We start from the raw sequence: 26,593 nt of genomic DNA, 5'->3' as shown, positions 1-26,593 counted from the left end.
CTGACCACACCCACTCACACACTGACCACACCCAATCACACAGGTGAGCCCTGACCACACCCACTCACAGCCATCACACAGGTGAGCCCTGACCACACCCACTCACAGCCATCACACAGATGAACTCTGACCACACCCACTCACACACTGACCACACCCAATCACACAGGTGAGCCCTGACCACACCCACTCACAGCCATCACACAGGTGAGCCCTGACCACACCCACTCACAGCCATCACACAGATGAACTCTGACCACACCCACTCACACACTGACCACACCCAATCACACAGGTGAGCCCTGACCACACCCACTCACAGCCATCACACAGGTGAGCCCTGACCACACCCACTCACAGCCATCACACAGATGAACTCTGACCACACCCACTCACACACTGACCACACCCAATCACACAGGTGAGCCCTGACCACACCCACTCACAGCCATCACACAGGTGAGCCCTGACCACACCCACTCACAGCCATCACACAGATGAACTCTGACCACACCCACTCACACACTGACCACACCCAATCACACAGGTGAGCCCTGACCACACCCACTCACAGCCATCACACAGGTGAGCCCTGACCACACCCACTCACAGCCATCACGCAGATGAACTCTGACCACACCCACTCACACACTGACCACACCCAATCACACAGGTGAGCCCTGACCACACCCACTCACAGCCATCACACAGATGAACTCTGACCACACCCACTCACAGCCAATCACACAGGTGAGCGCTGACCACACCCACTCACAGCCATCCCACCCACACACACTGACCAAACTCAGATCACAGATGTTGAGGATGTTTAGTGTTTTTTGTATAGGTTTTGTTTTCAGATGTGATGTGTGATTTTCTGTGCAGGTGCAGACGTTTCCAGTGCAGACGCTGTCTGTGCAGACGCAGGCGCAGCCGCAAACTGTGATGATCACTCCAACTGGCACAGCGTCTCGTTTCATTCAGAATCAAGTCATCTGTCAGCAGAACCCCAACGGCGGCTTCCAGGGTAACACACACACACTACCAGGGATGGGCATGTTCTCTATTAAACGTATTTTAATGACCTATTTAATTACTTTTGAGTATTTTGTCATTTGTATTTTATATGGAAGTAAAATAGTGACTAATGTGTTTGAAGCAAAGAGACGTGCTGAAAAGCACTAACTGAAAAAAAATGCATTGAATTAACAGTTCTTGCATTTTAAGGTTCTGCAATTCAATATGGTTGTACATTTAAGCTGTGAATATTTCAAATTGAAAAATTTCACACTCGGTTTCACTGTCTAAAAATTAAAAAATCAAAATTCACCTTTTAAATTTCATTTAAAAAAATTAACTTTAAATACAACCTTTAATATTCGACGGATAATTTTCAGTCCATATTATTTCGATTTAAAAATTCGCTTCCACAAATTCAGCGGTTCAAATTCGACTTGAAATTCAAAGTTTCACATCCGGGAATCCCAGGAAAAGCAATAGAGCGCCGATTCTACAAATACATGATCTCTTCCTGCTGCCTGACCGCTTCACCAGCAGGTGGTGTAAGTCGGTTCTGACGAAGATCAAATCAAGAAATGCAGAAACTCTTTAAATGTTTGCCACGGAGTCCACTCATCTGCTCAATTAAGTGAATTTAGTTGTTCTCATAGATAGCTTCTTATACATCATCAAGAAAAAGAAAAAAAGTTGACGTTAGTACTGGCAGCTTAGCTCACCACTATTAGCCCTAGAAAGGACATGGAGCACTGGGACAATTCTAGGTGGCCTGGAATCATTGGACGGACTAGTCATACATTTTAATTTAATTATTTAATATTCTACCCGATCTCCTTGTACTGTCTATCTAGAGTACGAGTTTACGTTTGTATTTGGCTTGCTATTTATACCCATTCATTACTTTTTTGCGTGCATATGATATATTAACATTAAGTCATTTAGCAGCATTTAGCATTTTTATCCAAATTAACTTCAAAAGAGGTCAGGGAGCAATAAAGCGATATGTCATAAAGGAGCAAAACAATATTGGTTAAGATGGTATGGGTAAATTACACCTGCGTATCAAATGCACGAAAATCACTGTAGCTTGCCACATGCAAACATAAAATCGTGCTATTGATAAGCACCATCTTAAGTCATCAAATAATGGTTTGAGTTTCGGGGATGAGAAAAAATGGATATATAACAGTGCTTTACTAAGCCATACTGTGTATTGAGTTTTTAAAATAAAATAAGTTAATTTCATGAAGCTATTTGAATGACACAAGCGATGGTATATGATTAAATGTGCCAGAAAACAATACAATAAGATTTTAAAGCATTACATTAGTTTCATAACACGATCAAAATAAACTTAACGATTCAAATGAAACTTTCTATTTTGGTATAAAACTAAATAGGAAAAAAACAATAAATATCCATTTAAAACTTACTACAGTAGGAAATGAAAAAGTAGTGCAAACAGATATAAGAACAAGCCATGAACTATTTTATCACAACGTAAAATAATCTACAATATAAATAACCAATTAAAAGTAAAGTATTTTCTTCAAAACATAATTGTAAAATATTTTTAAATATAGGATATAAATGCTTAAACTTAAACAAACTAATAACCACTTAGAAGAGACATATCAATGGAAATAATTATGCCTGTTTTTCATCTGAAATCTCTGAGGTCAGAACGAAAAATATAGCCAAGTACAGTCTATTAGGCTAAATGAACGAATGAATAAAAACAAACTGAAATACTGCAATAATAAAGACACCTACCTACGCATCTCATTCAGTCATCATAAGTTTAAAGAGGGTAAACTTGATCGTTTATCTGAACTGTACACGTACATTTTAGACACTTTGCTATGAGGTGTACAGGTCTGTTAGATCCTTATGGGTCCCAGCGGCTTCGGGTCTAAAACGTTGACAAAGATCGTGTCCGATATGGCATTGCGTCTCTAGTAATTTAAAATGAATTTACTTTTACCGAATCGACTTGAAAGACAAAAATTGAATCAGTTTAATTGTTATGGAAACAACAAATATTTGATACACCAAAATTTCCAATACATTATTAGATTAATACCGTAATTGACATTTTTGCATTTTATTAACAGACAGCAACTCAAGCAGTTTGTCGCACATTTTAGGAAACACCATCTTACAGCTGTTAGATCCATAACGCCGTGAGGTCTCTTTCTTGGCTTCGACAATACATTTCGTGTCTGTTCTGGCTCTAAAGAACGTGATGTCTATTTGTATCTGGTCAATTTTATCTGGCCTGCTCAAGAAGTTCGCTTGGCTAAAAGATCGGTTTTTTATTTTATATTAACAAAATGAAAACGACGAACGTTTCCACAATTCCACAACATCCAGCATTTTCTGAGAGTCGCAAATTAAAAAAAGATCATGTGAGGAAAATTAAAAGAAAGTCTGTAGAGATGGCTTCTATGTCATATAAACAGAAGCACTGAGAGAGTTGCAGACTTGTTAAAATCGGAGCGGTTATCAATGAGATGCTGGTTGAGATCTCAGTATTTGACCAACAATTAAACACAATAAATGTCCTGTAAATGCTGATGATGCACAATATTTATGTGTTTAGTTCAGTCAACTGTTCTCTCTCTCTTCTGTTTCTCCACGGTTCCTCCCGCACTTCAAATGATTGCTTGTCACATGTTTAGTATTTTCGAATGACAAGTAACTTGCATTTTATTTAAATACATTTGATGAATAAGTATTTGTCATATGTTACTAAAAGCTTTTCGATGTATTTGTGCCCATCTCTGCACACAACCAGATGATGCACAACAGCAGTGTTCTAAACGACTGCTTCTCCTCACAGTCCTCCAGCCGCAGATGCAGAGCATCATGACATCACCGCAGGTCCAGCCAATGACCATCCAGCATCAGCGTGTGTTGACTTCAACTGGTCAGACCATCCAGACGCTCTCCACAACCCCCGCCACTGTACACACGGTGTCTCAACAACTACCTGTACGTCACACATGCGCTTACCCACAATTCCCTGCTGCAGTCTGGAGAAACGTGTGCTGTATCGTATGCATACTAACTGCACGGAGCGCATTATTGGTGTGTGAGTGGCTCTTAAAGGAGATGCTGTTTTCTGATTGGCTCTCAGGTGTTGGTGCATCAGCCTCAGATCCTGAAGACAGATTCTTTGCTTCTGACCACACTGAAACCTGACGGGACTCAAGTTCTCTCGACCGTCCAGAACCCCGCCGGCATAACAACCCTGACCACGCCCATACAGACCACCGCCCTGCAGGTACCTGTGTGTCGATCACCTGATGAAAAGAGTCAAACTGAAGAAGTGTTGTTGTGTCCACACTCACTCTTCATCTCTCTCTCTCTCTTTCTCTCACAGACCATAATGGGCGGCAACATTCTGACCACCGTCCCGGTTATGATGGGAGGCGGAGACAAGCTGCCCATCAAACAGATGTCACCCATCACCGCCCACAGCGGGAGTGGCCCTAGGGTGGATCAGGGCATGACCATCGCCATGGGAACCGGAGGAGTTGTCAAAGAGGGCGAGAGAAGAACGACACACAACGTCATCGAGAAGCGCTACCGCTCGTCCATAAACGACAAAATCCTGGAGCTGCGGGACCTGGTGATGGGCAGCGACGCTAAGGTTTGTCTCGTCCTCACGCTCAGCATCGATCTTTCTCTCTCTCTCTCTCTCTCTCTCTCTCTCTCTCTCTCTCTCTCTCTCTCTCTCTCTCTCTCTCTCCCTCCCTCTTTCTCTCTCTCTCTCTCATCTCTCTCTCTCCCTCCCTCTTTCTCTCCCTCTTTCTCTCTCTCTCTCTCTCTCTCTCTCCCTCTCCTTCTCCTGAATCTCTTTCTCTCCCTCCCTCTTTCTCTCTCTCTCTCTGTCTCTCTCTCTGTCTCTCTCTCTCTCTCTCTCTCTCTCTCTCTCTCTCTGTCAAGATTCAAGATTCAAGATTCAAAGGAGCTTTATTGTCATGATAAAAGAAAATGTACATTGCCAAAGCACAAGATTAAATATAAACATGCAGAAATACAGATTAAGATAAAAAATAAGATAGAATAAAATTAAAAGTCTATAAGTAAAAATCTATATATATATACATCTCAATATAAACAGAAAAATAGTTTTAATTAAAGTTCTCAATGAGGGTGACAGTGTCAGTTTGTGTGTGTTGTCCTGTCAGTGTTGTGTTGTGTTGTGCTGCTTGTTCTTTGGTCGTGGCAGGACTTGACATATCTTGCAGCAGGTCTCTCTCTCTCTGTCTCTCTCTCTCTCTCTCTCTTAGACTGACAGGTTTTGTTTTTTCTGTCACAGATGCACAAATCAGGCATCCTGCGGAAAGCCATTGACTACATCAAGTATCTGCAGCAGATCAACCACAAACTCCGGCAGGAGAACCTAACGCTGAAGATGGCCAATCAGAAGCACAGTGAGTCTAATGACCTCCACACACACACACACACACACACAGACCTCTCGCTCACTCGTGTGTTTGTGTCTCAGAGTCTGTGTGTCTGTCTGATGATGTGGATATGAAGGCAGAGGCGGCGATGATTTCTCCTCCTCCATCTGATTCGGGTTCCGGTTCTCCTCCTCAGCTCTCGCCCTTCTGCGTCGACTCGGAACCGTGCAGTCCATTGCTGGACAACGAGCAGGTCAGACACACAACATGACACTTCCTGTGAGGTGAGGTGGGTTTAAAGGTGTTGTTTGTGACAATGTTTTTGTTGTGAGTCAGATGAAGAGCGAGCCGGGGTCTCCTTCATCGGTGGGTGTGATGGACCGCTCTCGTCTGCTGCTCTGCGCGCTCACGTTCCTCTGTCTGTCTCTCAATCCTCTGCCATCTCTGTTGGGTTCAGAGGAGCGCTGGAGTTCAGCTGTCACTCACGGACCCTCACGCTCTCTCTCCTCGCTGCCCCCCGGACCCTCGCAGGACTTCAGTAAGACAGAGTTCAGTCTGATCTCCGGTCAGTCGTGTGTTCACTCATCACATCTCATGTCTCTCTCTGTGTGTGTGTGTGTGTGTGTCAGTGGAGTGGATGCGGATGCTGTTGCCGTGGTTTCTAGTGTGGGTTCTGAGCGGGGTGGGCGTGGTTTTGGGGTGTGTCCGGGTGCTGTATTTGTGGGAACCGGTGACGCCCCTCCACTCGCCCAAATCTGTGAGCTTCTGGAGACACCGCAAACAAGCCGACCTACAACTGTACAGGGTACAAACACACACATCACACACACAAGACAAACACATACCACACAAACACACGTCACACACGCATTACACACACATCGCACACATGACAAACACACATCACACATTTACATTTAGGCACTTGGCAGATGCTTTTATCCAAAGTGACTTACATTGCTTTATCCTATACATTTTACATAAGTATTTGCAATCCCCTGGGATCAAACCCACAACCTTGCGTTGTTAACACTATGCAAACCATTGAGCTACAGGAAAGCACACAAACATCAAACACAAACATCACACAAACACAAATCAAACACACATTTCACAGACACATCACACAAATACAGACGGTGACGTGTGTGTATGTTTGTGTGTTTCAGGGTGATTATTCGTCTGCGGCGGCGGGTCTTCAGACGTGTCTGTCAGTGTTGTCCAGAGTTCTGCCCATCACCACATTCGACATCACCTGCTCTCTCTCCTGGAATCTGATTCGCTACTGTCTGAGAAAACCTGCCCCTCTGGGCTGGCTGGTACGTTTGGTTGGTGGGAAGCAGGAGGGGGAGGAGTCAAAGACGAGCTCGCGGGACGCAGCGCTGGTATATCATAAACTCAGTCAACTGCAGCTCACAGGTGTGTGTGTATGTGTGTGTCTGTCTTTGTGTGTGTGTTTCCTGAAATGTATTTGGAATGAGAGGAAACGTGACATGTGCTCTAACTCAAAGACAATTAATGACCGGGTTATGTGTGTGTGTGTGTGTGTGTGTGGGTAGAGTAAACACTAGGGTATATGGACTAAATGTCCCCACAAAGATGGCCATTAGGAAACAAGCTTATAAATCAGACAGAATGAACTTTTATCAAAATCTAAAAGAGCAGAAAGTGTTGTGTGATTGTGAGGCTCAGTGAGAGAGAATATGATATAAAGTTTGTACAGTATTAAAACCATTGTGTCATAAAACATGGGAACCCAACATGTGTGTGTGTTGCAGGTAAGCTGGAGCGCAGTCCTCTGTGGGGTGTTTGTGTTTCTCTCAGTGCGGTGAATCTGTCTAAAAGTGCAAAAGGGAAGATTTCAGTCACACAACAGATTGAGATCTTTGTGACGGCAGCAATCAGCCTGAGAACATCACTGGGAAAACATCTCACCTGCCTGCCTGTGAGTGCATACACATCATACACACACACACACACCATATACACACACACACATCACACACACACACACATCATATAAACACACATCACACATCATACACACACACATCATACACACACACGCACATCATATACACACACACACCATATACACACACACACACCATATACACACACACACATCATATACACACACACACACACACACATCATACACACATCATACACACACACACACACACACACACACACCATATACACACACACACATCATACACACACACACACACCATATACACACACACACATCATACACACACACACACACCATATACACACACACACATCACACACACACACATCATATACACACACACACATCATACACACACACACATAATACACACACACACACATCATATACACACCATATACACACACACACATCATATACACACACACACACATCATATACAAACACACACACACACACACATCATACACATATCATACACACACACACACACACACACACACCATATACACACACACACATCATACACACACACACACATCATATACACACACACACATCACACACACACACATCATATACACACACACACACACATCATATACACACACACACATCACACACACACACATCATATACACACACACACACACACACACACCATATACACACACACACATCACACACACACACACATCATATAAACACACACACACATCATACACACACACACATCATATACACACACACACATCATACACACACACATCATACACACACACACACATCATATACACACACACACCATATACACACACACACACCATATACACACACACACATCATATACACACACACACACACACACACACATCATACACACATCATACACACACACACACACACACACACACACACCATATACACACACACACATCATACACACACACACACACACACACACCATATACACACACACACATCATATACACACATCACACATCATATACACACACACACATCATATACACACACACACACACACATCATATACACACACACACACACACACATCATACACACACACACACCATATACACACACACACATCATATACACACACATCATACACACACACACACATCATATAAACACACACACACATCATACACACACACATCATACACACACACACACACATCATATACACACACACACCATATACACACACACACATCATATACACACACACACACATCATATACACACACACACACATCATACACACACACACACCATATACACACACACACATCATATACACACACATCATACACACACACACACATCATATAAACACACACACACATCATATACACACACACACATCACACACACACACATCATATACACACACACACACACACATCATATACACACACACACACACACATCATACACACACACACACCATATACACACACACACATCATATACACACACACACACACACACACGCATCATATACACACACACACACACATCATATACACACACACACACACATCATACACACACACACCATATACACACACACACATCATATACACACACACACATCATATAAACACACACACATCATATACACACACACACACACATCATACACACACACACACCATATACACACACACACACACATCATATACACACACACACACACATCACACACACACACACACACACACATCATATACACACAACACACACATCATATACACACACACACACACCATATACACACATCACACACACATCATATACACACACACACACATCATATACACACACACACACACATCATATACACACACACACATCATATACACACACACATCATATACACACACACACACACACACACACACACACACACACATCATATATACATACACACACACATCATATACACACACACACACACACACACATCATATACACACACACACATCATATACACACACACACATCATATACACACACACACACACATCATATACACACATCACACACACATCACACACATCACACACACATCACATACACACACACACATCATATACACACAAACACATCATATAAACACACACACACATCATATACACACATCACACACATCATATACACACACACACATCATATAAACACACACACATCACACACACACACACACACATCACACACACACACACACACACAAACATACATCACACACACATCACACACACACAACCACACACACACACACACACACACACACACACACACACACACATCATATACACACACACACACACATCATACACACACACACACCATATACACACACACACATCATATACACACACACACATATAAACACACACACATCATATACACACACACACACACACATCATACACACACACACACCATATACACACACACACACACATCATATACACACACACACACACACACATCACACACACACACACACACACATCATATACACACACACACACACACACATCATATACACACACACACATCATATACACACACACACACCATATACACACATCACACACACATCATATACACACACACACACATCATATACACACACACACACACATCATATACACACACACACATCATATACACACACACATCATATACACACACACACACACACACACACACATCATATATACATACACACACATCATATACACACACACACACACACACACACACATCATATACACACACACACATCATATACACACACACACATCATATACACACACACACACACATCATATACACACATCACACACACATCACACACATCACACACACATCACATACACACACACACATCATATACACACAAACACATCATATAAACACACACACACATCATATACACACATCACACACATCACACACACACACACACACACACACACACACATCACACACACACACACACACACACACACATACATCACACACACATCACACACACACACACACACACACACACATCATACACACATTACACACACATCACACACACATCACACACTTCACACACACACACACATCACACACACATCACACACACATCACACACAGATCACACACACATCACACACTTCACACACACATCACACACACACACACACACATCACACACTTCACACACACATCATATACACACATCACACACACATCACACACACGTCATACATACACACACATACATCATACACACATCATACACGCATCATACACGCATCACACACACACATCATACACACACACATCATACACACACATCAGACACACATCATAAACACATCACACACACACACACACACACATCATACACACACACATCACACACATCACACACACATCACACACACATCATACACACACACACACACACAAACACACCATACACACACACACTCATTATACACATTGATGTCTCTCTCTCTCTCTCTCTCAGGGTTATCTGTTAAGTTGTGCTGAGAGTTTGGCCTGTCAATCAGACTCTAAGCCCCTCCCAGACAGTCTGCTCTGGATCTTCACACCATTGGGCCGTCAGTTTTTCCTGAGCTGTGATTGGTCAGTGAGGTCAGAGAGCAGCGAGCAGATTTTCACCTCTCAGAGAGATCAGGGTGAGACAAACAAACAAACAAACACAGCCAATCCCAGCCGACAGATGTGTTCATGTGTCTTCTCTCTGCAGTGGACCCCGTAGCACAACTGCACCGCTGCTTCTGTGAGAAACTTCTGGAACGAGCCGTTCACACACTGATCGAGCCACAGAGCGGCAAACACACAGAGGATTCTGGGTAAACACGTGCACACGCTCGCTCATGAAATTAGCATAGCAACACAGCTGATCATGTGGCGTCATTGATGTGTTTATAGGGAGTTCTCTGGAGTTCTGGAGTTCCTACAGCTGTTGAACACATGCACTGAAGACTCCGCCCCCTCCACCGCCCCCTTCCCTGCGCTGGCCAATCACTTCACAGCACCAGGTTTGTGTGGCTGTATGTTGATGTCCTCATGTCTGTTGTGAGTGTTGATGTGACTCTTGTGTGTTCAGTTAGGGACCCGGTGTGCCGCTGGTGGGCGTCGGTGCTGAAGGCCGCGGTTCATTGGCTGCAGGGTGATGATGCGTCCGTGAGGTCACTACTGTCGGAGGCGGAGCGTATGCCCAGAGCTCTTCACTCTCTAGAGTGAGTGATAAACATCATGTAAAGTGTTTGTGTGTTAACCGTGTGTAGCTCTGCTGTAAGCCTGTGTGTGTGTGTGTGTGTCAGTCACCCGCTGCCCAAGGCCGTGTTGGCGTTGTGTAAGGCCGTTCAGATGAGTGTGTGTCCTCAGAAGGGAGAGGGCGTGTCCAGCTGTCTCGCTCACTGTCAGCGCGCCGGCGCTCACCTGCACGTCAGTGTGTCGCAGTCACACAACAACACTTGGCTACACAAGGTACCACACACACTCACACGTCGACAACATCTTAGTGCCTTCTGGGATTGACCTAAAAACCAATGACGACTTCTTTCAGGGGGTGGAGCTTCTGATGTGTGACCTCCTCCTTACTCTGAGAACCAGCCTATGGCAGCGCGGCGGGGGGTCTAACGGAGAGCCTGGCCCCGCCCCCGGAGCACAGCTAGCTGGATTTCAGAGGGACTTGAGCTCTTTGAGGAAACTCGGACAAGCTGATAGCCGAGCTCAACACAAGGTGACCTTTGACCTTCACATTAAACCGCGCATGTTGGACGCTGACGTTAAACGTGATGTTTGTGTCTTCAGCTGTTCCTCCACGAGACCACCGTCAGACTGATGGCCGGAGCCAGCCCTACACGCACACACCAACTGCTGCGCAACAGAACGCACAACTACACCACCACAGGTAAACGCCTCCCACGCTGACCCCCGGTGCAGTGGCTGTGAGCGCCAGTCATGTGTTTGTTTGTGTCTGATGTCTTCAGATGGAGAGCGTGAGAGAGCTCATGTCATTCTGTTGGCGTGTCGTCACCTGCCGCTGCCCTTACTGACGCCTCCGGGTCACCGCACTCGTCTGCTCGCTGAAGCCAAGCGTACACTGGAGAGAGTCGGTGACCGCCGCTCGCTGCAGGACTGTCAACAGATTCTACTGAGACTGGGAGGAGGGACCACCATCGCTGCGTCATAACACACACACACTGTATGTTAGTGAGGAAATCAACATTAGATGTATAATAGTTTCACACACACACATACACGCTCGGTTCAGTGTGTATTTACTGTAGTACCCAGCATCCTCCTCAACTACCTCTCTCTCTCACACACACACACACACACGTTGTACAGAACCGTGTAGAGACCAAAGTCTTTTAGATCACATGGATGGGGGGTATCATGTGTAATTAGCTCATGTCACATGCTTTTTTATGTATTTGCTTATTGTTGTTCATGATTATTTTCTGTTTACTATCGGATGTATATCGGAACATTAGATCAGGACTTTTATTATGAAGACACATGACGATCAGATAAAAGTCTTTCACGCATAGTGAAGCTCAATGGAAGAAAGTTGTGTGTTTATTGTTGTTTCGAGTTTGTCATAATTTAAAGTGTTAAAGGTTCTGCTTGTGTTTTAAACTCTTCCACTCGCTCATGTTTGTTTGTTTTGTGCGGATTTCTATTCCTTGATTTGTTTTTTAAATAAAACTGCAGATGCCATTGAAAAAGAAGCATGTGCTCAGTGTGTCTGTAGATTCTTTGGGATTGTGTTTGTGATGTTTAATAAATGTGAAGTTGTTTGAAGTTGTGATCATGTCACTGACATGTTTAAAGGACGGTGCCACATATGATGTATCTGTTATAAATAACGTAAGTTATCATTATTAGCAGACAAAACAGATAGAAATGAGCCTTAAAGGGACAGTTCACCCAAATACATAGAATTCTGTCAACATTTACTCATATATGTCTGTGTCTGAGGAGCTAAGTTATTTTAATTAAATAATCAGTTATTTTTAATAATTTACTTTTAACAATATATTGTAAAGACAAAATACACATAAAGCAAAATAAGTTGCCGGGTCTAGTCTAGTTGAGGCTACTGCATGTATACAACTATTTGTACATTTAGGCGTACATTAGCACACAATAAATGCCCACAAAGGAAGTAGAAGTCTTAAGAAAAGCGTTTTGATGAATCTTTAATTTTGAAAAACATTGGTCTTTTATTTTGTATTGTACTGTGGTTTCCGGAAGTGGATCTTTAATTCGGAGTGTGTTTCTCACGTGTCTCTGAAAATTCGTGAAAATGGTGAAAAAGGACTTAAACAAACAGAGAAGCGGAATGAAAGAAAAACAAAAGAAATGTGTGGTGATGTTTGATGATAAAGAGCGACAGTAAGTTCATTTTAACAACACATTGTGTTAAAGTTCACACACGATCTCGATATTTGATGCTAAATACAGATGTTGTGTTCACTTGTTGTTCGTCATTAATATCTGAGGGGTGAAGTTCTCTGTTGCTTCTTGTACAAATAGCTTCAGTAGAAACTAAAAAGAGAATTAAATGAGAGTAAATTGATGTCAAAGTTTGACACATTGTTGAGATCTCTTCTGGAACTACATCGAGACATTTCTGACTCTTTCTCATGAGACTTTGTGTCTAAGCGAAACATTTGACTCATTGATGGATTTCATCGTTGTTTTATGTACTGATCATGTGTTGTGTTGTGTTGTGTTGTGTTGATTCTTTTTTGGTTCTACAAATATCACGATCAAACTGTGTACTGTAGCAAATCTTCTGTTCAATTCAATTGATTTATCTATAGCACTTTTCACAATTTTCTAAAATATATGTTGCAAAATATAGACAGTGGTTGCTATAGTAACGAGAAATTAATATTAAAGTACATGGTGATTTTGTGTATGTCATGTTTTTACTGGCATGCGTTTTTTGTAGTAAAATCCTGATGATTGAGTCTTCATAAGAGATGTTTTTATGCTGTTTTCACTACAGAACTGATGTTTATATCTGATGTGTGAGGAGTTTCAGCTGAAGGTGTAATGTGTGTGTGTGTATGTGTGTGTGTGTGTGTGTGTTTGTCAGAGAATTCCTGACGGGTTTTCACAAGAGGAAAGTAGAGAGACGGAAAGCTGCAATGGTGGAGATGAGGAAGAAACTGAAAGATGAGCAGAAGAAAGTCAGAGAAGGGGTGATGATGACACGTGTGTGTGTGTGTGTGTGTGTGTGTGTGTGTTCGTGTGCTTGGCTAAATGTCTCTTTTCTGCTAACAGAGACACAAAGAATATTTAAAGATGCTGATGGAGCGCCAAGAAGCTCTGAGTGAGTTTCATACATTTTATTAAGTTGTTTAATTAGATGCGTTTCACATCAGTAATCTAGTGTGTGTGTGTGTGCGTGTGTGTGCGCGTGTGTGTGTGTGTGTGTGCGCGTGCGTGCGTGTGTCCAGATGAGGCAGATGAGCCGGATGAACTGGAAGACGCAATAACATCGACCACTGAGTGTCTTCAGTACAATCACCCCAACCACACGGTTACAGTGACAACCATCAGTGACCTCGACCTATCAGGATCAAGACTGCTGGAGTCCCAGAGAGTGATGGTGAGACAGTTAAAGCGTGTGGAATGATAGAGCATCACTGTGCAGTGTGCGATGAAGTGTTTGTGTGACAGGTGTTTGTGTTTCTCCAGACGACTGAAAACTGTGATGATGCTAAAGATGCTAAAGAAGAGCAAGTGCAGTCGCTCCCAAGGAATGCCAGGAAGCCCATGCTCTCGAAAAAGTACCATCAGCTTCACTCGACCACACATGAACGACTATCATACCAAAGATAACAGAACATTCATATTTATTTTTCTCTTTGTAGAATTCAGTCCCTCACGGCGTCCATTAACATTTTCACAAAACGGAAGAGGCAGAAGCACAAACAGGATTCAAGGTGGCAACATCGCCAGAGTGACAAGAAGTCATCGGCCATCCATGAAAACAAGCTCCGCCTCGGCAGAACCACCAAGAAGCAGAGACGCCAGCGGACTGGATCGAAGGGGCGGAGTCAGGACTGAGTTGTGTGTTGTGTTGTTTAGCTCACACTGCACATGTTTGCTTTTGTGTTCTTGTGATACTTTAAGGACATTAAAAATAGATTTTTCATCTTAATGTGTGATGTTCACAGTTCTTGAGCTTCTGCATATCTGAACACTGATATTATAATGTTTAGGAAATGTAATATTCAAGATACCAGACACGCATGAGAACACAATGAGAACAAAGACTGTTTATATTGTCAAGGTGTTTTACTGACTTTAAAGTTCATCTTCAAATCTAAATGTATTCTTTCTCATGTGTTTGTAAATCTGTATGGCAGTCATTCTGCAGTGGAACACAATAAAAAGATATTTTGAGAAATGTCTCGGTGGTATTGTGTTCATACAATGGAAGTCAATGGAGTTCAGTGTTGCTTGATTATCAACATTCTTCAAAATATCTTCTTGTGTGTTATAATAAATAAAAACTCATACAGGTTTGACATGAAATGAAGATGAAAAAATGATAAAAGACTCTTTTGTTTAATCTTTTTTTAACAAATGTTGATAATACATTGATGAGATTTTTTCATGCTAGTTTAAAATTGTTCCACTTTCCTTATTTGGTTTTTAAGGTGAAATATGCCTGTGTTTGTTTTCAGAAGTTATTATTAAACTGTCAGTTTAAAAAGTGTCAGTATTTCGTGTGTCCTGTGTGTGGCGTTTACCATCTGCAGCAGAAGTGTGTGTGTGTGTGTGTTTCATTTGAAACTGTGGATATTTAATACACACAACAGATGGACACACACAAGACTCACAATCAGCTATTGTTTAGCAGCCAATGAGAATGTGTGTGTGAAGAAACACACGCGTTCTGTTCATCTCACAGACTCAATCGACTCTCATCTGCTGATCAGGTAACACTCTCTCACTGTCTGTCTGATCATGTGTGGTTTTGTCTCATGATGCCTGTTTTTTGTGTCCTTGTGTTCATATCAGATTATGCTTGTGTTGCTTTTACAGACCGATTTGACATCATTCTAAGTTTGTTGATGTTACAGAGTCTGACTGTGCTGATCTTACACATTTGTTGATATAAAAGTCAGATTTTGAGGAAACAGAGTCTGATTGTGTTGTTATAACACACTCTGACTGTGCTGTTTTAACAGAGTCTGACAGTGCTGTTTTAATAGAGTTTGATTGTGTTGTTATAACAGGGTCTGGCTGTGCTGTTTTAATAGGGTCTGATTGTGTTGTTATAACAGAGTCTGACTGTGATGTTTTAATAGAGTCTGACTGTGCTGTTTTAATAGGGTCTGATTGTGTTGTTATAATAGAGTCTGACTGTGATGTTTTAACAGAGTCTGACAGTGCTGTTTTAATAGAGTCTGACTGTGCTGTTTTAATAGGGTCTGATTGTGTTGTTTTAATAGAGTCTGACTGTGATGTTTTAATAGAGTCTGACTGTGCTGTTTTAATAGAGTCTGACTGTGATGTTTTAATAGAGTCTGACTGTGATGTTTTAATAGAGTCTGAATGTGTTGTTATAACAGTGTCTGACTGTGCTGTTTTAATAGAGTCTGACTGTGATGTTTTAATAGAGTCTGACTGTGATGTTTTAATAGAGTCTGACTGTGATGTTTTAATAGAGTCTGACTGTGATGTTTTAATATAGTCTGAATGTGTTGTTATAACAGTGTCTGACTGTGCTGTTTTAATAGAGTCTGACTGTGATGTTTTAATAGAGTCTGAATGTGCTGTTTTAATAGAGTCTGAATGTGATGTTATAACAGTGTCTGACTGTGCTGTTTTAATAGAGTCTGACTGTGATGTTTTAATAGAGTCTGACTGTGATGTTTTAATAGAGTCTGAATGTGCTGTTTTAATAGAGTCTGACTGTGATGTTTTAATAGAGTCTGACTGTGCTGTTTTAATAGAGTCTGAATGTGCTGTTTTAAAAGAGTCTGACTGTGCTGCTTTAATAGAGTCTGACTGTGCTGTTTTAATAGAGTCTGACTGTGCTGTTTTAATAGAGTATGACTGTGATGTTTTAATAGAGTCTGACTGTGATGTTTTAATAGAGTCTGAATGTGCTGTTTTAATAGAGTCTGACTGTGATGTTTTAATAGAGTCTGACTGTGTTGTTATAACAGTGTCTGACTGTGCTGTTTTAATAGAGTCTGACTGTGATGTTTTAATAGGGTCTGACTGTGATGTTTTAATAGAGTCTGACTGTGATGTTTTAATAGAGTCTGACTGTGCTGCTTTAATAGAGTCTTGACTGTGCTGTTTTAATAGAGTCTGACTGTGCTGTTTTAATAGAGTCTGACTGTGATGTTTTAATAGAGTCTGACTGTGCTGTTTTAATAGAGTCTGACTGTGCTGTTTTAACAGAGTCTGACTGTGCTGTTTTAACAGAGTCTGACTGTGCTGTTTTAACAGAGTCTGACTGTGCTGTTTTAATAGAGTCTTGACTGTGATGTTTTAATAGGGTCTGACTGTGCTGTTTTAATAGGGTCTGATTGTGTTGTTTTAATAGAGTCTGACTGTGTTGTTATAACAGTGTCTGACTGTGCTGCTTTAATAGAGTCTGACTGTGATGTTTTAATAGAGTCTGACTGTGCTGTTTTAATAGAGTCTGAATGTGATGTTTTAATAGACTCTGACTGTGCTGTTTTAATAGAGTCTGACTGTGTTGTTATAACAGGGTCTGACTGTGCTATTTTGACAGAGTCTGACAGTGCTGTTTTAATAGAGTCTGGATGTGCTGTTTTAATAGAGTCTGACTGCGCTGTTTTAATAGAGTCTGACTGTGATGTTTTAATAGAGTCTGACTGTGTTGTTATAACAGTGTCTGACTGTGCTGCTTTAATAGAGTCTGACTGTGATGTTTTAATAGAGTCTGACTGTGATGTTTTAATAGAGTCTGACTGTGTTGTTATAACAGTGTCTGACTGTGCTGCTTTAATAGAGTCTTGACTGTGCTGTTTTAATAGAGTCTGACTGTGCTGTTTTAATAGAGTCTGACTGTGATGTTTTAATAGAGTCTGACTGTGCTGTTTTAATAGAGTCTGACTGTGCTGTTTTAACAGAGTCTGACTGTGCTGTTTTAACAGAGTCTGACTGTGCTGTTTTAACAGAGTCTGACTGTGCTGTTTTAATAGAGTCTTGACTGTGATGTTTTAATAGGGTCTGACTGTGCTGTTTTAATAGGGTCTGATTGTGTTGTTTTAATAGAGTCTGACTGTGTTGTTATAACAGTGTCTGACTGTGCTGCTTTAATAGAGTCTGACTGTGATGTTTTAATAGAGTCTGACTGTGCTGTTTTAATAGAGTCTGAATGTGATGTTTTAATAGACTCTGACTGTGCTGTTTTAATAGAGTCTGACTGTGTTGTTATAACAGGGTCTGACTGTGCTATTTTGACAGAGTCTGACAGTGCTGTTTTAATAGAGTCTGGATGTGCTGTTTTAATAGAGTCTGACTGCGCTGTTTTAATAGAGTCTGACTGTGATGTTTTAATAGAGTCTGACTGTGTTGTTATAACAGTGTCTGACTGTGCTGCTTTAATAGAGTCTGACTGTGATGTTTTAATAGAGTCTGACTGTGATGTTTTAATAGAGTCTGACTGTGTTGTTATAACAGTGTCTGACTGTGCTGCTTTAATAGAGTCTGACTGTGATGTTTTAATAGAGTCTGGCTGTGCTGCTTTAATAGAGTCTGACTGTGATGTTTTAATAGAGTCTGACTGTGCTGTTTTAATAGAGTCTGAATGTGATGTTTTAATAGACTCTGACTGTGCTGTTTTAATAGAGTCTGACTGTGTTGTTATAACAGGGTCTGACTGTGCTATTTTGACAGAGTCTGACAGTGCTGTTTTAATAGAGTCTGGATGTGCTGTTTTAATAGAGTCTGACTGCGCTGTTTTAATTGATTCTGACTGCGCTGTTTTAATACAGTCTGGTTGTGTTGTTATAGCAGGGTCTGACTGTGCTGTTTTAATAGAGTTTGATTGTGTTGTTATAACAGAGTCTGACTGTGATGTTTTAATAGAGTCTTGACTGTGATGTTTTAATAGAGTCTGATTGTGCTGTTTTAATAGAGTCTGGCTGTGTTGTGATAACAGGGTCTGACTGTGCTGTTTTAATAGAGTCTGACTGTGTTGTGATAATAGTGTCTGACTGTGTTGTGATAACAGGGTCTGACTGTGCTGTTTTAATAGAGTCTGACTGTGCTGTTTTAATAGAGTCTGACTGTGTTGTGGTAACAGTGTCTGACTGTGTTGTGATAACAGGGTCTGACTGTGCTGTTTTAATAGAGTCTGACTGTGCTGTTTTAATAGAGTCTGACTGTGTTGTTATAACAGTGTCTGGCTGTGCTGCTTTAATAGAGTCTGAATGTGCTGTTTTAATAGAGTCTGACTGTGATGTTTTAATAGAGTCTGACTGTGATGTTTTAATAGAGTCTGAATGTGCTGTTTTAATAGAGTCTGAATGTGCTGTTTTAATAGAGTCTGACTGTGCTGTTTTAATAGAGTCTGACTGTGCTGTTTTAATAGAGTCTGACTGTGATGTTTTAATAGAGTCTGACTGTGCTGTTTTAATAGAGTCTGACTGTGCTGTTTTAACAGAGTCTGACTGTGCTGTTTTAACAGAGTCTGACTGTGCTGTTTTAACAGAGTCTGACTGTGCTGTTTTAATAGAGTCTTGACTGTGATGTTTTAATAGGGTCTGACTGTGCTGTTTTAATAGGGTCTGATTGTGTTGTTTTAATAGAGTCTGACTGTGTTGTTATAACAGTGTCTGACTGTGCTGCTTTAATAGAGTCTGACTGTGATGTTTTAATAGAGTCTGACTGTGCTGTTTTAATAGAGTCTGAATGTGATGTTTTAATAGACTCTGACTGTGCTGTTTTAATAGAGTCTGACTGTGTTGTTATAACAGGGTCTGACTGTGCTATTTTGACAGAGTCTGACAGTGCTGTTTTAATAGAGTCTGGATGTGCTGTTTTAATAGAGTCTGACTGCGCTGTTTTAATAGAGTCTGACTGTGATGTTTTAATAGAGTCTGACTGTGTTGTTATAACAGTGTCTGACTGTGCTGCTTTAATAGAGTCTGACTGTGATGTTTTAATAGAGTCTGACTGTGATGTTTTAATAGAGTCTGACTGTGTTGTTATAACAGTGTCTGACTGTGCTGCTTTAATAGAGTCTGACTGTGATGTTTTAATAGAGTCTGGCTGTGCTGCTTTAATAGAGTCTGACTGTGATGTTTTAATAGAGTCTGACTGTGCTGTTTTAATAGAGTCTGAATGTGATGTTTTAATAGACTCTGACTGTGCTGTTTTAATAGAGTCTGACTGTGTTGTTATAACAGGGTCTGACTGTGCTATTTTGACAGAGTCTGACAGTGCTGTTTTAATAGAGTCTGGATGTGCTGTTTTAATAGAGTCTGACTGCGCTGTTTTAATTGATTCTGACTGCGCTGTTTTAATACAGTCTGGTTGTGTTGTTATAGCAGGGTCTGACTGTGCTGTTTTAATAGAGTTTGATTGTGTTGTTATAACAGAGTCTGAATGTGCTGTTTTAATAGAGTCTGACTGTGCTGTTTTAATAGAGTCTGACTGTGCTGTTTTAATAGAGTCTGACTGTGATGTTTTAATAGAGTCTGACTGTGCTGTTTTAATAGAGTCTGACTGTGCTGTTTTAACAGAGTCTGACTGTGCTGTTTTAACAGAGTCTGACTGTGCTGTTTTAACAGAGTCTGACTGTGCTGTTTTAATAGAGTCTTGACTGTGATGTTTTAATAGGGTCTGACTGTGCTGTTTTAATAGGGTCTGATTGTGTTGTTTTAATAGAGTCTGACTGTGTTGTTATAACAGTGTCTGACTGTGCTGCTTTAATAGAGTCTGACTGTGATGTTTTAATAGAGTCTGACTGTGCTGTTTTAATAGAGTCTGAATGTGATGTTTTAATAGACTCTGACTGTGCTGTTTTAATAGAGTCTGACTGTGTTGTTATAACAGGGTCTGACTGTGCTATTTTGACAGAGTCTGACAGTGCTGTTTTAATAGAGTCTGGATGTGCTGTTTTAATAGAGTCTGACTGCGCTGTTTTAATAGAGTCTGACTGTGATGTTTTAATAGAGTCTGACTGTGTTGTTATAACAGTGTCTGACTGTGCTGCTTTAATAGAGTCTGACTGTGATGTTTTAATAGAGTCTGACTGTGATGTTTTAATAGAGTCTGACTGTGTTGTTATAACAGTGTCTGACTGTGCTGCTTTAATAGAGTCTGACTGTGATGTTTTAATAGAGTCTGGCTGTGCTGCTTTAATAGAGTCTGACTGTGATGTTTTAATAGAGTCTGACTGTGCTGTTTTAATAGAGTCTGAATGTGATGTTTTAATAGACTCTGACTGTGCTGTTTTAATAGAGTCTGACTGTGTTGTTATAACAGGGTCTGACTGTGCTATTTTGACAGAGTCTGACAGTGCTGTTTTAATAGAGTCTGGATGTGCTGTTTTAATAGAGTCTGACTGCGCTGTTTTAATTGATTCTGACTGCGCTGTTTTAATACAGTCTGGTTGTGTTGTTATAGCAGGGTCTGACTGTGCTGTTTTAATAGAGTTTGATTGTGTTGTTATAACAGAGTCTGACTGTGATGTTTTAATAGAGTCTGACTGTGATGTTTTAATAGAGTCTTGACTGTGATGTTTTAATAGAGTCTGATTGTGCTGTTTTAATAGAGTCTGGCTGTGTTGTGATAACAGGGTCTGACTGTGCTGTTTTAATAGAGTCTGACTGTGTTGTGATAATAGTGTCTGACTGTGTTGTGATAACAGGGTCTGACTGTGCTGTTTTAATAGAGTCTGACTGTGCTGTTTTAATAGAGTCTGACTGTGTTGTGGTAACAGTGTCTGACTGTGTTGTGATAACAGGGTCTGACTGTGCTGTTTTAATAGAGTCTGACTGTGCTGTTTTAATAGAGTCTGACTGTGTTGTTATAACAGTGTCTGGCTGTGCTGCTTTAATAGAGTCTGAATGTGCTGTTTTAATAGAGTCTGACTGTGATGTTTTAATAGAGTCTGACTGTGATGTTTTAATAGAGTCTGAATGTGCTGTTTTAATAGAGTCTGAATGTGCTGTTTTAATAGAGTCTGACTGTGCTGTTTTAATAGAGTCTGACTGTACTGTTTTAACAAAGTCTGACTGTGCTGTTTTAATAGAGTCTGACTGTGCTATTTTAATAGAGTCTGACTGTGATGTTTTAATAGAGTCTGACTGTGATGTTTTAATAGAGTCTGACTGTGATGTTTTAATAGAGTCTGACTGTGATGTTTTAATAGAGTCTGACTGTGTTGTTATAACAGTGTCTGACTGTGCTGCTTTAATAGAGTCTGACTGTGATGTTTTAATAGAGTCTGACTGTGATGTTTTAATAGAGTCTGACTGTGTTGTTATAACAGGGTCTGACTGTGCTATTTTGACAGAGTCTGACAGTGCTGTTTTAATAGAGTCTGGATGTGCTGTTTTAATAGAGTCTGACTGCGCTGTTTTAATAGAGTCTGACTGTGATGTTTTAATAGAGTCTGACTGTGTTGTTATAACAGTGTCTGACTGTGCTGCTTTAATAGAGTCTGACTGTGATGTTTTAATAGAGTCTGACTGTGATGTTTTAATAGAGTCTGACTGTGTTGTTATAACAGTGTCTGACTGTGCTGCTTTAATAGAGTCTGACTGTGATGTTTTAATAGAGTCTGGCTGTGCTGCTTTAATAGAGTCTGACTGTGATGTTTTAATAGAGTCTGACTGTGCTGTTTTAATAGAGTCTGAATGTGATGTTTTAATAGACTCTGACTGTGCTGTTTTAATAGAGTCTGACTGTGTTGTTATAACAGGGTCTGACTGTGCTATTTTGACAGAGTCTGACAGTGCTGTTTTAATAGAGTCTGGATGTGCTGTTTTAATAGAGTCTGACTGCGCTGTTTTAATTGATTCTGACTGCGCTGTTTTAATACAGTCTGGTTGTGTTGTTATAGCAGGGTCTGACTGTGCTGTTTTAATAGAGTTTGATTGTGTTGTTATAACAGAGTCTGACTGTGATGTTTTAATAGAGTCTGACTGTGATGTTTTAATAGAGTCTTGACTGTGATGTTTTAATAGAGTCTGATTGTGCTGTTTTAATAGAGTCTGGCTGTGTTGTGATAACAGGGTCTGACTGTGCTGTTTTAATAGAGTCTGACTGTGTTGTGATAATAGTGTCTGACTGTGTTGTGATAACAGGGTCTGACTGTGCTGTTTTAATAGAGTCTGACTGTGCTGTTTTAATAGAGTCTGACTGTGTTGTGGTAACAGTGTCTGACTGTGTTGTGATAACAGGGTCTGACTGTGCTGTTTTAATAGAGTCTGACTGTGCTGTTTTAATAGAGTCTGACTGTGTTGTTATAACAGTGTCTGGCTGTGCTGCTTTAATAGAGTCTGAATGTGCTGTTTTAATAGAGTCTGACTGTGATGTTTTAATAGAGTCTGACTGTGATGTTTTAATAGAGTCTGAATGTGCTGTTTTAATAGAGTCTGAATGTGCTGTTTTAATAGAGTCTGACTGTGCTGTTTTAATAGAGTCTGACTGTACTGTTTTAACAAAGTCTGACTGTGCTGTTTTAATAGAGTCTGACTGTGCTATTTTAATAGAGTCTGACTGTGATGTTTTAATAGAGTCTGACTGTGATGTTTTAATAGAGTCTGACTGTGATGTTTTAATAGAGTCTGACTGTGATGTTTTAATAGAGTCTGACTGTGTTGTTATAACAGTGTCTGACTGTGCTGCTTTAATAGAGTCTGACTGTGATGTTTTAATAGAGTCTGACTGTGATGTTTTAATAGAGTCTGACTGTGTTGTTATAACAGTGTCTGACTGTGCTGCTTTAATAGAGTCTGACTGTGATGTTTTAATAGAGTCTGGCTGTGCTGCTTTAATAGAGTCTGACTGTGATGTTTTAATAGAGTCTGACTGTGCTGTTTTAATAGAGTCTGAATGTGATGTTTTAATAGACTCTGACTGTGCTGTTTTAATAGAGTCTGACTGTGTTGTTATAACAGGGTCTGACTGTGCTATTTTGACAGAGTCTGACAGTGCTGTTTTAATAGAGTCTGGATGTGCTGTTTTAATAGAGTCTGACTGCGCTGTTTTAATTGATTCTGACTGCGCTGTTTTAATACAGTCTGGTTGTGTTGTTATAGCAGGGTCTGACTGTGCTGTTTTAATAGAGTTTGATTGTGTTGTTATAACAGAGTCTGACTGTGATGTTTTAATCGAGTCTGACTGTGATGTTTTAATAGAGTCTTGACTGTGATGTTTTAATAGAGTCTGATTGTGCTGTTTTAATAGAGTCTGGCTGTGTTGTGATAACAGGGTCTGACTGTGCTGTTTTAATAGAGTCTGACTGTGTTGTGATAATAGTGTCTGACTGTGTTGTGATAACAGGGTCTGACTGTGCTGTTTTAATAGAGTCTGACTGTGCTGTTTTAATAGAGTCTGACTGTGTTGTGGTAACAGTGTCTGACTGTGTTGTGATAACAGGGTCTGACTGTGCTGTTTTAATAGAGTCTGACTGTGCTGTTTTAATAGAGTCTGACTGTGTTGTTATAACAGTGTCTGGCTGTGCTGCTTTAATAGAGTCTGAATGTGCTGTTTTAATAGAGTCTGACTGTGATGTTTTAATAGAGTCTGACTGTGATGTTTTAATAGAGTCTGAATGTGCTGTTTTAATAGAGTCTGAATGTGCTGTTTTAATAGAGTCTGACTGTGCTGTTTTAATAGAGTCTGACTGTGCTGTTTTAATAGAGTCTGACTGTACTGTTTTAACAGAGTCTGACTGTGCTGTTTTAATAGAGTCTGACTGTGCTATTTTAATAGAGTCTGACTGTGATGTTTTAATAGAGTCTGACTGTGCTGTTTTAATAGAGTCTGACTGTGATGTTTTAATAGAGTCTGACTGTGTTGTTATAACAGTGTCTGACTGTGCTGCTTTAATAGAGTCTGACTGTGATGTTTTAATAGAGTCTGGCTGTGCTGCTTTAATAGAGTCTGACTGTGATGTTTTAATAGAGTCTGACTCTGCTGTTTTAATAGAGTCTGAATGTGATGTTTTAATAGACTCTGACTGTGCTGTTTTAATAGAGTCTGACTGTGTTGTTATAACAGGGTCTGACTGTGCTATTTTGACAGAGTCTGACTGTGATGTTTTAATAGAGTCTGACTGTGCTATTTTAATAGAGTCTGACTGTGTTGTGGTAACAGTGTCTGACTGTGTTGTGATAACAGGGTCTGACTGTGCTGTTTTAATAGAGTCTGACTGTGCTGTTTTAATAGAGTCTGACTGTGTTGTTATAACAGTGTCTGGCTGTGCTGCTTTAATAGAGTCTGACTGTGCTGTTTTAATAGAGTCTGACTGTGATGTTTTAATAGAGTCTGACTGTGTTGTTATAACAGTGTCTGACTGTGCTGCTTTAATAGAGTCTGACTGTGATGTTTTAATAGAGTCTGGCTGTGCTGTTTTAATAGAGTCTGACTGTGCTATTTTAATAGAGTCTGACTGTGCTATTTTAATAGAGTCTGACTGTGATGTTTTAATAGAGTCTGACTGTGCTATTTTAATAGAGTCTGACTGTGATGTTTTAATAGAGTCTGACTGTGCTGTTTTAATAGAGTCTGACTGTGATGTTTTAATAGAGTCTGACTGTGTTGTTATAACAGTGTCTGACTGTGCTGCTTTAATAGAGTCTGACTGTGATGTTTTAATAGAGTCTGGCTGTGCTGCTTTAATAGAGTCTGACTGTGATGTTTTAATAGAGTCTGACTCTGCTGTTTTAATAGAGTCTGAATGTGATGTTTTAATAGACTCTGACTGTGCTGTTTTAATAGAGTCTGACTGTGTTGTTATAACAGGGTCTGACTGTGCTATTTTGACAGAGTCTGACTGTGATGTTTTAATAGAGTCTGACTGTGCTATTTTAATAGAGTCTGACTGTGCTATTTTAATAGAGTCTGACTGTGATGTTTTAATAGA

At 40.6% G+C, this 26,593-nt stretch overlaps 2 protein-coding genes across 3 annotated transcripts in view; both read left to right on the top strand.

Annotated features, from left to right (window-relative positions):
• Positions 1-13,245, top strand: part of LOC130426467 (sterol regulatory element-binding protein 2-like) — a 16,992-nt gene extending 3,747 nt beyond the window's left edge. Inside the window, exons 3-20 of one of the 2 annotated variants that reach the window (XM_056753269.1) lie at positions 886-1,027; positions 3,815-4,011; positions 4,157-4,303; positions 4,403-4,672; positions 5,345-5,459; positions 5,534-5,685; positions 5,769-5,970; positions 6,062-6,237; positions 6,602-6,851; positions 7,211-7,377; positions 10,973-11,144; positions 11,216-11,321; positions 11,401-11,510; positions 11,579-11,711; positions 11,796-11,961; positions 12,041-12,217; positions 12,289-12,388; positions 12,468-13,245. In XM_056753269.1, the coding sequence (XP_056609247.1) occupies positions 886-1,027; positions 3,815-4,011; positions 4,157-4,303; positions 4,403-4,672; positions 5,345-5,459; positions 5,534-5,685; positions 5,769-5,970; positions 6,062-6,237; positions 6,602-6,851; positions 7,211-7,377; positions 10,973-11,144; positions 11,216-11,321; positions 11,401-11,510; positions 11,579-11,711; positions 11,796-11,961; positions 12,041-12,217; positions 12,289-12,388; positions 12,468-12,670 (2,985 nt within the window). In that variant the 3' untranslated portion in view covers positions 12,671-13,245. The remainder of the gene's footprint in view (positions 1-885; positions 1,028-3,814; positions 4,012-4,156; positions 4,304-4,402; positions 4,673-5,344; positions 5,460-5,533; positions 5,686-5,768; positions 5,971-6,061; positions 6,238-6,601; positions 6,852-7,210; positions 7,378-10,972; positions 11,145-11,215; positions 11,322-11,400; positions 11,511-11,578; positions 11,712-11,795; positions 11,962-12,040; positions 12,218-12,288; positions 12,389-12,467) is intronic. The other variant, XM_056753270.1, reaches the window with a different exon arrangement.
• A 491-nt stretch (positions 13,246-13,736) lies between these two features.
• LOC130426435 (nucleolar protein 12-like) lies at positions 13,737-15,909 on the top strand. The gene is made up of 6 exons (XM_056753213.1): positions 13,737-13,878; positions 14,588-14,693; positions 14,776-14,824; positions 14,952-15,103; positions 15,193-15,284; positions 15,369-15,909. The coding sequence occupies exons 1-6, from the start codon at positions 13,790-13,792 to the stop codon at positions 15,562-15,564; spliced, it is 684 nt and encodes a 227-aa protein (XP_056609191.1). The 5' UTR covers positions 13,737-13,789; the 3' UTR covers positions 15,565-15,909.
• Positions 15,910-26,593: the final 10,684 nt, after the last annotated feature.

The sequence above is a fragment of the Triplophysa dalaica genome, chromosome 7 (assembly GCF_015846415.1).
Source record: "Triplophysa dalaica isolate WHDGS20190420 chromosome 7, ASM1584641v1, whole genome shotgun sequence".
Classification (NCBI taxonomy): domain Eukaryota; kingdom Metazoa; phylum Chordata; class Actinopteri; order Cypriniformes; family Nemacheilidae; genus Triplophysa; species Triplophysa dalaica.
This window is presented reverse-complemented; position numbering and strand designations above follow the sequence as displayed.

Bases quoted from the DNA above. Each gene is read 5' to 3' on its own strand.
- LOC130426435 (XM_056753213.1), top strand. From the start codon at position 13,790: ATGGTGAAAAAGGACTTAAACAAACAGAGAAGCGGAATGAAAGAAAAA. The intron at 13,879-14,587 runs GTAAGTTCATTT...TGTGTTTGTCAG, and splicing joins TTTGATGATAAAGAGCGACA to AGAATTCCTGACGGGTTTTC. The intron at 15,104-15,192 runs GTGAGACAGTTA...GTGTTTCTCCAG, and splicing joins TGGAGTCCCAGAGAGTGATG to ACGACTGAAAACTGTGATGA.